Here is a 16,876-nt window from a genome sequence, read left to right on the forward strand (position 1 = left end):
ATAGAGGAATTAATAATTCCAAGTTTATGCGTTTTTCATTAAAGTCTAAGAGCCAGAAACTCTCTTATGCTGTTGTGACAACTCTATTTTTCGCCATTTATCTCAAACCTGCCTACTAGCTAAGCCAGCGCTTGCTTTACAATCAAATGATCGAGTTTAACGTTATATGGAAATAAGGCCGCTACATGTTCAATAATTTTTGTAGATATCAGTTATATGTCAGTTTTGATGTGAATGCCATACTGATTTGAACATTGAGGAAATAGTAACATTAGTAATAGTTAAGGCGAACGAGTCAATGCGGTATGGGCATCAGGCCCATACTGGTTGGCAATATCTTCAATACTATAATATTACTTACGCTAACATAGATACTATAGTTTACAATACCAGCATTATAGTAAACACCATACATTTCTTACCGTGTACTTGAGATATTTTCCAATCATAATGACAGATCATGATAGGTAGATTCAAAATCGTGATAAACTTTTAGAATTAAAAAAAAAAAATAAATAATTTATTATAACTTGTAATAAACCTGTTACAACGCACGTTTATTATAAACAAGGCTAATATAACAAAGATCGGTCGATCAAAATTTGTTAAGTACCTTTCTTACTCTAGTAAGTCTGTAGGACCGACCACAGCCAAACTTATGAGTTCAAGACAGGTAAAGAAGAGAAAATAATGAAAATATAGTGTATGTTAGGTTAGGTTAGGTTATATTGGCTGTCCACGAGAGACACACTTAGGCTATAGAGCCCATTGTGATACCATATATGTGTTTTACCACCTTTCCACTGATAATTTCATTTATCAGCCCCTCAATTTCAGAGGCTGAGTGCACCTCGTGCATGCATATACCATGCACTACACCAGCCCATCACAACTATTAATTAAATTAATTTTTAGAGCGCTAATATTAGTTCCAATAGTAGATAGATAATAGTAAAAAAAAAAACAAAAAATTTGAAAATTTCCTTGAAAATTTGTTTTGTTCTACGATAACAAATATTTTATCAAAACAATTTTATCATTTTATAATTTTTCATTATTAAAATAGATTTCAAAACAATATTTTGTTTATATTAAATTGTTATATAATATTTTTTTAATTTTAAAACCTTCAATAAATACTTTATTTACAGGAATTTTCATTAAAAAAAAAGTCATTTCCGCTATAGGTATTCAGAATTTTACTATCTAAAGAATTTCAAATCGAAATCAAGACAAATTAAAGACAAGAACATTTCATTTTCTGTACAAAAGGGAAGATGCTAGATGTACACTAAATAACATTTGATGCAATTGATAATTGCCCTTCACTTCTGACGCATCCATTGACGTACACTGAAAAAAAAATCTTAACATCAACCGATATGAGGTCAAGAAAACCCTGAGGTCAAGAAAACTCTGTATAAACTCTTTGTATGCCGAATAGGTTTGATATTTGCGGCAATATAAAACCTATGCCACACTTTTTACACCACGTTTTTATTTGCTTCATATGTATGTTGTGTGTAACGGAAACTTTGAACATGATTTTGACCCCTTGAAAACGTTGGATTAGCTCGAAATCATTATCAAGGGCCGATTATTATTTGATTATTCTGATCACGATTTTCAGGATTAACGATTTCTATATCTGAAAATATATACATTTATTTGCGCTCCCACCATATTTATACTGAATTTTTAATAGACAAATAATAAATAATAAAAAAATAAACAATAGTTTAAAAAAAATAAAATAAAAACACGATTTTGTAACTAGTTGAACTAAAAGTAAGAAAATAATTTCTTTAAGGTAGTACTAGCGGTAATAGACTTTACATTCAGAATTTAATGAAACTTGGCATAGTTGTCCATTATTATATCATAATTAACCAGTTTAATTGTTAGGGGCCTTTAGAGAACTGAAAAAGAGATATTTTAAAGATATTTTAACATTGATCCTTATGGGAAATCACAGATTTTATTTTATTTCACAAAACTCGACGTTCACCGTTCAGATTTTCAGTTCTCTGAAGGCTCCTAAAAATTTAACTGGTTAATTATGATATAATAATGGACAACTATGCCAAGTTTCATTAAATTCTGAATGCAAAGTCTGTTACCGATAGTACTACCTTTAAAAAAAAGCGTGGGGTACTTTCAAAGATATTTTATAATGACTACCAATATTCGTCTGTAAAATATTTACAATAATTCAAATTTAGCATCCCATGCTTTTTTACAATAAAATGATTTTTTGAATTTATAGAAATTTTTTTCAACCTTTTAGTTCAGTTAGTTCGTGTTTTTTAGTTTTTTTTTTTTAAATATTATTTTTACTAAACCAGCTCTTGCATTATTATTCATAGTATTTGTTAACTGACTTAAATAATTGGATAATTAATATATTCAATGTTAACTTTGTAACAAAATGTATAAGTTTGATTATACATTTAGTGTAAACTTGCATATAATATTTATTCATTCTGCTATGTATTGTTGCGACCATGGACTTTGTTGTAAATTAATCGTAGTATAAAGAAGGATATCGTTTGATATAATGTCAAGTTCTTTTCATGCTATATTATTGTTCTACCAGACAGTGATGCTGTAGAAATATTTTCTTTAGAAAAAAACAAATTGTTGATAGTAGAAAAAAATTATGAATGTACAAAATTTATTAAACCGTTTTTTGGAAACTTAGCTATAAAATGTTCTCAATCAAGTCGGTTCGACCGTTTAGGGGCTACGTTCCCACTGAGAAACACACAGGCGCACAGATTAACACTTTAAATTTATATATAACACTCCTTCTTAAATCAATATCAAAGAGCTATCATTTTTTAGAAAAAATTTTTTGAAATATTTTAATTGAAATTGAAATATTTGAGTTGGCTTTGTTCTTTTGAATTATTGTTTTGAATTACCTAATTATTTTACCTTTTCACTTTTCAAAATGAATTGAGCCAGTTTTATTTGACAATTCATTTCCATAGTAATTATTTATATGTGATGCCTTTTCCAAACTGAGCCGATTTTGAAAATAATCTCCAATTTTTTAGTTTTTTCGGGTATGGAAACTTTAAATCGCACATGAAACATAGCTAAGAACACTCTCCGTTAAATTACCTTTCACACACACACAGCGGTCAAACTTATCAACATCCCTTTTTTTTAGTTCGGGGGTTAAACTAAATCGATTTCAATTTAAAGATCAATTCAGATTCTTTTTTTTTTCAATCCTAAGAAATTTTAGAAAAATGCCAAACTCGGAAATGGTATAATATAGTAGTGATTATCTAGGAATATTTTGAATTTTCTTAGATTTTTTATGGCAAAAAAATTCGTTGAAATTATTTGCAACAAGTCAAAAATTTTAGCAGACTTTGTAACAAGGGCATTGACATCGATCCGCTACCAACATCGATCTGCTACCAATCAAAGCCATCGAATATCAGAAAGCAAATAATATAAATAGGTGTAGGGACGCGAGTGAATTGAGAAGCAAACATAATAGACGCAAGTATTTTACTTATGTTCAAATCTTAATTGTTAACTGTACATATCTTAAGTTAAGGAATAGGGTATTATTGTTAGTCAAAAATAAATCATGAAATTTGAAAAAAGATAAAATTTATGTAAAAATATACTTAAATATTCTGTTTTCGAGTCATAAAAGCACTTTTTTCTTATAAAATATTAAAATTAAAAATCGTAATTTTTAAACTGTATATCACGTGACCTAAAACGCGGGTAAGCCCTGCTTTGATGTCATATCAGTATGAGCCATAGACCATCAGTTAGTTCAGTGTAGACAGTTGGGTATAATATATGCATAGATAAGTAGTTATATTTATATTATAATCAGATGTCTATGAATATATCTGTCAAAATTATTTGTGTTATTTCGTATAATGATACCCATATTACGTCATCAAAAGCACTACCAAACATCAGGGGCTATTCATTAATTACGTAAGCAATTGCGGGGGAGGTTAAACCCATTCTTACGTAATATTTTATGAGTTGAAATTTAATATTAGAAAGAATGTATGCACACCGCGAAATAAAAACTCTGTGCTAAACAAAAAAAATACTTAATTCATGTCAAACTGTGAGTTTTAGTGTAACTGAACTCTTTCTAGCAACGTTTTGTTATTCGGCAAAACGAAATTGAATCTTACGTAAAATGGAGGAGGGGATGGGGTTTCTAGAAATTTTATGTATGCTTACGTGAGGAAGGTGAGGGGTAGGTCAAAATAGTCAAAATTATAAACTTTTATTAATTTAACTTTCAAATTCCTAGAAAATTTAATTACAAGCAATAGCTTCAAAGTTTTTCTAACAATGCATTCAATTTATGAAATTTAATGAATTTCGAAGAGTCATTTAAAAATGATTTATTAATTTACATTAAAATTAACAAACATGTAACTAATTAACAAGCTCAATTGAATGAAAATTAATTTTATCATTGTTGTAATTAATTAAATCGAAGACGAATTATATTTCTATCAAGGACAATAAGTACATAAAAATTGTAATCTATAATATAATTGATCGTGAGCCCATAATGAAACGAAATTTCCATTATTCTGCATTTTTTGACTTTTGTACTATTGATAAGGTTAGTTTAATAATAAAGGAAATATAGTGTTTTAAGTTATACTTCTAAAAGATAGTTATTCGCAACAATATACGTGAATACTATATGACAGACAGTTGGCGAAAGGGCTAAAAAATGGTTTTGTTTTTAACGATTGCACCGATTTTTGTTATCTAAATATAATACATGAAAAAAATGACGGACATCAAAAGGATTAAAAAATAGTTTTCCTTTTAACTTCCCAGAGGAAGTTAATGTAATGAGGCCCATTTTGAAAATCTACAGTTTTACATATTCTCCCGGTTTCAAGACCTTAATATCCGAATCAAACCTTTTCAATGTGATATTTGTGTGTGTGTGTGTGTGTGTGTGTGTGTGTGTGTGTGTGTACGTATTTGTTTATGTGCGTATGTTTGTTCGAATTATTTCGCCTGGTATATCTCGCGAACCAGTTATGACATTAACACGTGACTAAGCTTATTTGACGCGTAATCGCGTATTTAAGAACTGAAAGACCACTTTTCATCAGAATTAGTTCAGCCGTTTTTTAATGATAATAAAAAAACTGAATAAACAGAATCTGAAAAGTGGATAAAACACATCATTTATCTATGGAGATAATGATCGTTCTAGCATAAGTTGCAGTACATGTTCGAAGAATAATCTATGAAGGCTAACAAGACCTTTTTTTTAATTTTTTTTTCCCCTTCTGGAAAGTTAGTCGTGTGGACTAAAGGGGTCGCACCCACACGACTCAATACCACACCGACTATGTACTGCCAATTTATTTCGTTTGCATCCATATTTTATTTCTGCCTTTTTTTTACCTATTGCGATGCCAATAACCATTTTTGTTCATAAGCTGTAGATAAAGCACGAAAATGGAAAAACTTGATTTCCATAAGTTGAACACTCGAGCACCGGTTAAAACTTCAACTTTCTTCATAACCAAACCTATTTTTGCCAATTCTCAAAATAGTATAAAAAAACAAATTTTACCTTATTATGGGCTCTCAATCTATAGAAAACGAATTAATTATTCAAAATTAACATGCAGTTTTTATATAATAGTTATTGTAAAAAATGTACCTTTAATTGCTTACAAACATTCGCTGTTTAAGATCGGTATTTATAAACTTTCAACTACTTTATCTATACTTCTATACTGTCAAGGTTAAAAAATTCAAATCAAATACTCATTTTTTATTTAAAAAAATTTATGTTATATAGAAAAGTATGTATTTTAACCGACAAAAAAAACAAAGGATATATTATAATAAAAAATTTTTGCATGAAATAGAACCAACTCAAAAAAATGCACAAAAAAGTAAAAAATTAAAAATATTTTTTTAGTACCGACTTCAATCAATAGTTTGCTTATGAGCTGTTACGCCTTGAATTTGACGCTTAATAACCATATCCTTAGCATAAAATCGATTCATTGGCGTCGATTACTAAACTTACCTACCTAATTCCTCACAAGAAAATTATTAGAGTTGGTAATTTAAAAAATTATTTTTAAAATTTTTTTGTGCATTTTTATTATGTTGGTTCTATTTTTTAAAAAGTTTTTTTTTCTTATTTGTTTTTGTATTATAGAGTTATATGCAGATTTTCTAACTATACAATCGTATTTTTGCTTCCGCATTCATCAAAGTTCATTTGTAAAAGGTCAGAAAATTTGTACTTATCTATAATTAAAATTTCCAATATTTCAAACAAAACATCTCTATAAATTTAGCACCTGTTATGTAATAAGTTATCAATGTATGAGAGTTTTAACTCTACAGAGACAATATTTGCCTTAAAAGCTTGTTGCATAAGCGTAGTGTATTGTCTAGTCAATACTAAGCGAAACAGACGAGTTACTACTTAAAAAAATATAAATGATAGGAGCCAAATTTAAAATTATTTTTATTTATTTTATTTTCAGCAAGAATAAAATTTTAATTTTTTATTTTAACACTTTAATTTATTATATTTTCAGAAATGGCTCCAGTAATTATTCTACCAAATCATTAAGTCGGTATGTTGTTAAAATTTTTATAATGCATCTAAACAATTCGATCAATTAATAATTCACTGCGCCTCATTCCTGCACAAAAAAATATCATCAATATTGGGATATATTTATGGTGAACACACTCATCTCAAGAATCTTTCATGAACCGCTAATCGCTATATTAACATATGGAGACATAACTTTGTTCACTTTCTTTGCACATATTCGTTTAGGTATTAAACCAGCGCACATTTTCTGAAATTATTTGAATTAAGCCAATATGTGGTCCGTAGATAACACACAAGAACTCTAGTCCTCTTTAACCAAGGACTTTTTAAAAAAAATGATGTATATACACGGTGTTCTGTTATTGACTGCAGATCGTAGGCCTACAGAATAAGCTCATAAAGACGATGGAAAAAGTTATTTACCAATTTTGAATCTGCCCTAATTTGGGTGCTGTAGGTATGACAAAAATTGATAAATCTGTTCATTCACTGAATATCATTCGATAACCAGCAGCCAATGATAATCAGTAGATATAAGTAAATTTCATTTAATAATATTCAACTTAAGAAGGGATATCAACTGTTTTCATTTGATTATATTATTTTGAAACAACATTTAAAAAAATTATTTAATTGGCTTTAGTTAAATCCCTACTTTTTATATTTTTATTATATCTTTGCAAGAAAACATTAGATTATTAGTAAAAAACAAATAACGTCACCAGATGAAATATATTTTTTATGAAATTTTATTGATTTTATTACACACAGTTAATTTTAATTATAATTAAATTTAATCAATCTTTTCCACTTTTTTTTGGGAAAGTATATACCATTATGTTCGTAATTAAATTATCTTTGTTCTGATATCAATTTCGATTGGTTATAAGATAAGTATAGTTACCTATATTGACTTACCTGTTCTTATGTGTATACAAATCTACACCGATTTGTTTTTAACCAATCGAAATTAGTATAAGAACAAGGATAATTTAACTATTAAAATGGTATAGGCAAGCCTGAAGAAAACCGTTCATGGAACAAATTAATTAAAATTAATTTAATTAAAAATAGCTATGATCACTTTTCGATAGAAAAACTATGATAGGCAGGTTGAAATAAAATCAATAAAATTTAATAAAAAATATGTCTCATTTGGCTATCAGATGGATGAAGATCGACCTTATACCCTTATATGGTCTCTTATAACAAATTCGACCTCTCAAAAATTATGATAAGTCGACTATCAAACATTTGTTTTTCTTCTCTTCAATTTATTTTTTAACGGATATTCGTGACTTTTAAGCTGGGAGCATATTAAAAATTTGTTGTAATTAATTAGAATAAGCGCCTTTGCTCAGTTGTGTTGACCTACTAAAATTTTAACTTGTGGCAAATAATTCCAAAAAATGTACGCTAGTTTTATACGTATAGACAAATCATATCTGATTTAAGTGTTTTAATTTCATGAATGAACTTACTTTTTTCACTTAAACTCATTGTTCTTTGTGATTTTACTCACAAACATTAAGGAAAATTCATTTTAATCAATTTTTCTTTGTGTGATGTTACCTAAATTATTTAAGCTTTAATCGATTACCCCTAATCCTATCGGATTCTACTATGGCAATAATGATATGCCTTTATATTGCATTGCCATTAATAAAATTATTTTTGAAGTCCTGGAATAACGATTGATTATCCCAAGACACTACAAGAAGCAGACAAGTCTCTCTACCAAGAAGGATATAATATAAGGTATAAAATATTTTAATATCAAATGTATACCGTAGTGTCACACCCATTATAACACTACACTTCGTAAAAGTAAAAAAGCGACACTATTTCGTAAAAAATGTATAATATACGAAAGTATAGGTAACTTTTTAACCTTTTGTCCTTTTGGGGACTTCCAGGGCTCATTTAAGAGCAATAAAAGTTAACATGAGAAGACGCTATACTCCAATTTTGCTCTATGATTCGAAGTATGGTCATGGTAATCGAAAATTCAAGATCAAATTTAAAATTCTAGACTAAATAATTCAATTATTTCACTTGTACTTTTTTTTTAATTGACTGGCATTTGTTTTGTTTACCTGGCTGAGAATATGAATAAATTTTTGATAAATCAGATAAAATATAATTTATGATTAAAATAACTAAAAAGACAATATAAGAAAAATTTAATATCATATCATAAAAAAATTATATCATTAATAGAATCTTGTAAGTTAGCACTGGTTCTAGGGCAAAATCAATCTGTGTCTTAGTCTCACAAGGCTTGCATATTCCTATGCAAGACGCAGATTAGAAAGACTCTTGCAAGAAAATATAGTTTATCAACTTTTTTTTCCCCTTTTTAAAGCATTTTTCTATTATAATATTAGAATTAAAAATCGTAATTTTTAAACTGTATATCACATGACCTAAAACGCGGGCAAGCCCTGATGTGATGACATATCAGTATGAACTATAGACCATCAGTTAGTTCAGTGTAAACAGATAATAAATATTTATATTTATTATAATTAGTTGTCTATGAATATATCTGTCAAACTTATCTGTGTTATTTCGTATAATGATACCGATATTACGTCACCAAATTGGATGCCCGCGTTTTTGACAGTTTAAAATTTAATTTTAGTTTTTGGCAAGAAAGCGTGTGTATTTTTTCGAAATAAATTTTTGGTGGCTTTTTATTAGCAAAATCAACATTTTGAAGTACTTTTTCAAATATAGTAGAATACTCTATTGAGATTGACATTAATACAATTTATTTTGTTAACTTAATTGACCTTCCTTATAAAGAATCTAATAGTAGGAAAAGTGTGAAATGAAATCATACTAAAAAAATTTCTTGATAATATAGGGAAGTAAACAAGCCTTTTGTATACATGTAAAAATATGTCCATGAGGCAGGCAGGCGGCTTATTAATATCATATATGGTACCTACCTTTATCAATATTTTAAATTGTGAAAGGTTTCACTTAGACACATAAGTATATATGTATATTATAACTAAATTATATGGTTATTATTTTTTATACGTTATTTTAATTAATTTGGCCATAAAAATTGACGTAATTTCATGTAATACTATTATTTACAACTAGATATCGGATTAAATCGGTTTTGGTTTTTTGAACCTCCCACATAAAAGAAGGGTGTTACTGGTTTAAAAAAAAAAAAAGAAAAGAAAAGAAACGTTTAAAGGGCACTAGTTCAGCGCCACAGGGTGCTTCGATTCGTATTTGGTATATCTTTTCCTGCCCAAGCTTATCCTTACTATTTTGACTCACAGCTTCCGAAGTGTGATGTCGGAATTCAAAATTTTTCAAAACTCTGGTCATAAGTTTTGGTTTCGTTAAAATTAGGTCAAATCTATGTCTCTTCTAATAGAGCTGCCTTTCGGACTTTGTTTTGGTTTTCGATCATTTTCAAAAGTATTTTTTAGAAATTTTTTCGTTCAGAATCTTTTACAAGACTACTAGTTGAAGTTATCTGCAAATTTTCAACTTGCTCTCTTTTATAGTTTTGGAAAAAATGGACACCAAAGTTTTGTCCTAATTTGCACCCTCACGTGTAAACTGTGATGTTTACGAAAAAATGTTTCAAACAAAAGTTGTTTATTTTTTAATAAAGAGCATTTAAACTTTTATCTTTAACGATTTCTAAGATGGGCCCTACGGACTCAAGACTCAGTTGACCTATCTTACTCATTAAGTCAAACTCACTGCATACGTCTATTTTAACTTTTATCGTGGAGACTGACGAATAACCAATAATGGACTACTTAGATAATTTTATGAACACTTATAAAATTTCTATTTTCATTGTTTATTGAATATCTACCTATACATGATCGTGGTTATCCGGTACAAGAGGCGAAATAGGCGACGAAGTCTGTTCATGCATTTTGCTCTATTTTCACTTTGGCATTTTTTTTAGTACTTTGACCTTTTTTTAGGCCGAAAGCCATAAAGTAAAATAAAAGTTGAACTTTAGTGTTGTCAAGGACGGAGTAATACAACTTTTTTTATTAAGTATATCTATTAGGGAACAAAGTCGCAAATTAAAGCTAATAATAATAATATATACAATCACTTAATAAGATATATAACATCAAATATCAATGTGTTGTTTTAAAGAAACCTTTCATCTACAAAATAGATAAAATGATTTTCTTTACAAAGTTTTTTTTTTTGTTTTGTTTATTTTATTATCATGAACAAAAAAATCTATGATTACATCACAATGTCAATGAGATTACTATTAAATATAGATATGATTGTCGTTATTATTGTACTTGACTTGACGTACAACGAACGTATGTGTAAATGCTCTTTATTAAATATAATAATGCATTCAAAATTTCAAATGCATTTAGTTTTTACAGTACGATACAAAATAAATGTAATAGGGTATTCCACTATTTTTGAAAAAGTACTTCAAAATGTTGATTTTGCTAATAAAAAGCCACCAAAAATTTATTTCGGAAAAATACACACGCTTTCTTGCCAAAAACTTAAATTAAATTTGAAACCTTTTTTAAACTGTCAAAAACGCGGGCATCCAATTTGATGACGTAATATGGGTATCACTTTACGAAATAACACAAATAAGTTTGACAGATATATTCATAGACATCTGATTATAATAAATATAAATACTTATTATCTATGTATATATTATACCCAGCTGTCTACACTGAACTAATTGATGGTCTATGACTCATACCGCTATGAAATCACAGCAGGGCTTACCCGCGTTTTAGGTCACGTGATATACAGTTTAAAAATTACGATTCTTAATTTTAATATTTTATAAGAAAAATATGCTTTTATGACTCGAAATCAGAATATTTGAGTATATTTTTACATAAATTTTAACTTTTTTTCAAATTTCATGATTTATTTTTGGCTAACGATAATACCCTAATGTAATTACTTTATTATTCATTTACAATTGATTTTTACAAAATTTAAAAAACCACCGACAAATGTGATTTATTTTTTGTAAACCGCTTTTTGGAAACTTAGCTATAAAATGCTCTCAATCATGTCGGTTCGACCGTTTAAGGGATACGATGTCACTGAGAAACACATGGATGCACAGATAAACACTTTAAACTTATAACACTCCTTCTTTAACAAATGCTAGAGATTTGAAAGTCGGTGTAAAAATTGAGTTAGTTTCAAGGATGGGCCTTTTGGAGGTGTCAATTTTCCAGCATCCTTTACGTCTCTTTTTATGTAGTTAAAGACCTTAGTCCCATGATAATTAAGCGCACGTTTTAATAAGAACACTTTTTAGAGCACTCTATACCTATTGTACAAATATTTATTTAGCTATTGTATTGATAATAATTATTTGTAAAGTTTTTTGTTGGGAGATATGCATTTGTTGGTACGGGGTATAAAGTGCGGTATATTATTTCAATGTGTATATGTCACCGGATTATTGTGAGAATCGTTATAGTACATCTATTAAGATTGTAAACGATGGTAGATTATAAACTAACAACAAGATTTACAATTTAACGATTTCCACCCGTTCTTTTATAAAGGAACATGCAAGCTATCGTCCAATCATTGCTTAGTCTTATTGTTATAGGTGACAAGTGTTTTAGTTTATACAGTTAGAAATCGAAATTAAAATATATATTATCAAAAATAATAAATAAGAACTCTAGGATATTTCGAAATAAATTTCGATTTTTGCCTCAATTTCCTAGATCAATTTTTTGTATTTTATAAGTAAGTATTTCGACTACCAAGTAGTCATCATCAGTATGAATTAGCTAATCGTAATTACTATTATTGTGTGTGTTACTCGTTGCTAATTTGATGGCGGACTGCACATTAATATTTTCGTGTACCTACAATTTATACTTTTAAAAGTATCTGTCAAATTGTTCTTTCTATTTGTACATTTAAATCCTTCGTATACATCCATATTTTCGTAGTTATTAATATTATTCGAAAATTGGTTTCACATGATATTTTGGCTCGATAACGGAAATTTTTTTTATTGCTCTTTTGAAACAATAAAAAAATTTTAAGACAAAGACCCATTAAAGTGATATATTTGTTTGATTACGTTTGCAACTTTTTAGCTTATACGTTCATATTTTTCTATCTCAATGGTAAACTTTTGTTTATCAAGATAAGTATGGTTATTTATTATTTCAGGTCCCCCCTGCAAATCCAGGCTCCATTTATAAACTCCCAGGTTAGTTTATAAACTCTCGAAAGTGAAAGCGTTAGATTGTAAATCTTATTGTTCGTTCACAATCTGTCGTTAGTTTACAATCTGACTGGATTTATTAAGGATGTATGAGCATGGTAGTGGGGACACAAATTTAAAAATAGATATTTTCAATTTTAATGATAAATTTATATTATTACTAGACGATATAAGACGAAAAGTAAGAATAAAATTTTTCGATATCTGGCTTAATTTTCAAAATATCGAAAATTGAAAATTTTGTTTAATTATTTAGCTTTCGATATTTCGAAAACCAAGACACATATCGAAAAATTTTATTCTTATTTTTCGTCTACATTCATGAAGTTATAACAAAATTCATCATAAAAGATGAAAATAAGATAAAAATAATTTCAACCCTTAATCTACCCTGCTCTTACATCCCTTATATGGACGGTGACACTTAGTTTTTTTCTTTTCTAATTCATTGCTAATATGTTTACTTTCTATTAAAAAGTTTTTTTTTAAATATGTTTTCATTCATTCCAAATGAAAATTATCAAAAACTTCCAAAATATGTCGTTTTTTGAGATTCCTCCATAAGAGCCAATGTATTTTATATCGATTTTTAATGACTTTTTTCTTAAAAATTTGCACGGATACCTAAGCTGAAATTTTAACCACATATTCTTTGAGTAAAAGACTACCTACAAACAAATTTTGAGCCTTTAAATCAAACATTGTTGTCATGCTCATACATCCTTAAAAACGATTCTCTCAATAATCCGATAACATATACAATATATATGTACAGCAAACAGAATAGTATTAGTTAAGTGTACATTGACAACGACCTTGACAAACAGAAGTAGTATCTATCCTATCGTATACTTTAACAATAATTAGTTTTAATAAATATTATATCTAATATAGCAACTAATATTATATTATGCAGTTTTCTTATTTACATCCGTATAACTTACATAACTTACATTAATCTGTGCAAGTGTGCAAAACTAGTGATGTACAGGATGGGCAAAAATTTATATCCACAGGTACGAATATGATGGATACGGATATCAACCCATATTAGGGAATAAATATGGGCCCCCATTGTTACCTTTATTCCTGCGACCAGAATAGTATTATATTGATAGGAACTTTTATGTTTTCTTTTCGCTCCTGAATATATCCCTTATACCGCGTGTTTTTTTTTAACATTTGCAAACAAATACAAAAATTTGTTTAAAACAAAATTTTTATCATTTGAAAGTCTCTTATAGGTGGATAGGTTCTAAGTTAAATGCTGGTCAACTTCATTTTTTCAAATGGAACCCTATATTTTTGTAGATCATTCGTATTTTATTGGGAAAAAATATAAAATTTTATTAGAAAAAATTTTTGTTCAATGCATATTTTTTGTGATCTGAGAAAAATAGCAGATATTTTCATTGATGTCTTATTTCAGAACTATTTTTTCTTAAGAATGTAAGAAGTGTTTCTTTCTCTTCATTTTTTTTTCGAAAATCGTTAACTTTCGGAAGAAATGAGACTTTAAAATATGCTAGCTTATTGCATTTAATTCTAAGAAAATATACTAGCTTTAGAAAATTTTTTAGACAAAAGCTATCAAGCACAATAAAAGCCATTCGTCTGTATTAATAACTTTTAAGCATCGATAAAGGACCCCGGACACAATATATTGATTTCTTGTTTAGAAAGGTCAAGATTATTTGAATTTGATCTTCAAACTAGATTTTCGGGTCAAACCCACGGGCACACATTAAAGTCCTCTATATCCTTGACAACTGTCGGCTAAAATATTTATCTGTATCTAGCGTGTTTTCATTCGGTTAAAAGCAATAAAGGCTTATTTATAAGGCGCACTGTCTCCGAAAGTAACGATTTGCGAAAAAATATTTTAAATAGAAAATGTTTTATAATTTAAAATGTTATTCTACCTTTTACTTTTTTGGATCTAAATTAACTATTGAAGCATCACGGAGGACTAGGTCCGGTCTGATATCAGAACATGGTGTCCCCTATCAAACTCTGCAACTTTGATTTAAATTATTTTTTTATTGATTAACTACAAAACAAAACGAGCCATACTAATTAATAGTAATATTTCACGTTTGACTTCTTTCAAATAGTGGATCTATTTCCAATTTGTTTCAGAGTAAATTTTTAAAACTTATCCAGACGACGTCAAGTTTTAATAAATTTTAATTTATATAAAAGTAATTAAAATTATTGAAAATATAAAATGTAATTGCCGTATGAATTTAATAATGAATGATATTTATAGAAAATGACGTTTTTAAATTGAAGCATAACATGCCTCCAATGTGGGTTGCAATGAAAACTTAGAGATATTTTTGACTTGCATAACAAACACATTGAACACAGACGGTATTACCTACTGAGCGCTGAACGTCATTCTTTTTATGTCTATGCAAAAGCCGCAGAATGCATAGGTGTACAGAACGCATAATACAAAACTTTATAACAACAAAATTTTCACACTAGGCACTATGAACGAAAAATTAACCATCATACAAATGTTAATCATTCATAAATAATTTTATATTTGACATTATAGTGGAATTTGCAAATATGCTTCGAAATAGAATTATTAAAATGATGGAAAAAATTCACTGTTTTCCTAAGAATAATTGCCCTTTCTAGATTTTCTTCTAAAAACACCGTTTATTCCTGACCCATCTGGGTCCTTCTTGAGCCAAATTTACGATTGACTCTGGCACGTATACAAACATATATTTACAAAATATACATATATTTTAATTAAGACAAATTACTTCTTTAATCACGTTCTATTAAATTTTTTTGTATATGATGTAAGAACTTTTTTTTAATATTATCTCATGATATTTTTTGTTATCAAATTGTACAGGTAGGTGCTAAGATATCTCCTAAAAACCCCACCTACAATCTACGTATGAGAACAATTGTAACACCTATGTAACTTATACTATATAACTTGAATGGTCCGAACAAATTTTCAATCAAGTCAAAGTCGAAATATTTTATCAATTATTTCTGGTTTTACATCATCGAGACACAGTTAAGTTCATTTCCGTTCGTCCGCCCGTCTGTCTGTCAACACGATAACTCAAAAATGAAGAGATATCAAGCTGAAATTTTAATAGCGTATGGTTTGGTTAGGTTAGAATGGCTGTCCTAGGGTGGGACTCACTTAGACCAGGGTCCGTTTTGGTAGCGAAAACGGGTTGGCCCATCCCTGGCCACTATTCCATGAATCATTTGAAGCTGTTTAAGAACAGCAGGAGTGATTTGACGTCAACGGACTTCAGGTCGGAAAGATCATCAAAGAAAGGCTGGCTCAAATGGGTCCACCTCCTCGTGGTAAAAGTTGGGTAGTGACAGAGGAGATGAGACATCGTTTCCTCCTCTACCTCACTGTAACAGCTTTTGCAATAATCATGATATACTGTCAAGCCCAGGAGTTCAGCGTGCCTTCCACCTAGCCAGTGTCCTGTAAAAGCCACAACAGTTTTGCTAATAGAGGCCCTTGGAAGTGATATAAGAACTTCGGGACGCCTACGATTATACTCAGGCGGTATCTGTCTTGTAGTGCCACAAGTACGTTCCTCCCTCCATCTAAGATTGACCTTTTTAAGATATCCTCTTTGAGGACTTTGAGGAGCAACGTGCAGCTCACAAATGGAACTTTCGGATTTCTATTATGCTTGTGTTCGGCAGCATTGTACCATTTCTAGCAAGCTCGTCGGCTTCACAATTTCCCGGAATGTCTCTAAATAGCGTTGAGACGTAAAAAAAGAGTTTGAGTTCGCAAATGAGCAACATAGATTAATTATAGGTCAATTGGGTGTTGGTGGGGGTGGTTCTTTGTGTGATTCTAGGTACAACGCCTTCCTCTACAACAAAAATTATACACTAGTGTTATCAAGTAGACCTACGGCCTGCTACAATAATATAAATTATAACGAGTCTAATATCTAAACAGAATTTCTTACTTGAACAGTAGCATAATAAAGCGCAACCTTAATATA

General features: G+C 29.1%; 1 protein-coding gene across 2 annotated transcripts in view; it reads left to right on the forward strand.

Annotated features, from left to right (window-relative positions):
- The window catches only part of LOC123296520 (protein cycle), a 46,394-nt gene that overhangs the window by 11,496 nt on the left and 18,022 nt on the right, over window positions 1-16,876 (forward strand). For both annotated transcript variants that reach the window (XM_044878022.1, XM_044878021.1), the window contains exon 3: window positions 6,591-6,629. In XM_044878022.1, the coding sequence (XP_044733957.1) occupies window positions 6,591-6,629 (39 nt within the window). The remainder of the gene's footprint in view (window positions 1-6,590; window positions 6,630-16,876) is intronic.

The sequence above is a fragment of the Chrysoperla carnea genome, chromosome 3, assembly GCF_905475395.1.
Source record: "Chrysoperla carnea chromosome 3, inChrCarn1.1, whole genome shotgun sequence".
In the NCBI taxonomy this organism is placed as follows: Eukaryota; Metazoa; Arthropoda; class Insecta; order Neuroptera; family Chrysopidae; genus Chrysoperla; species Chrysoperla carnea.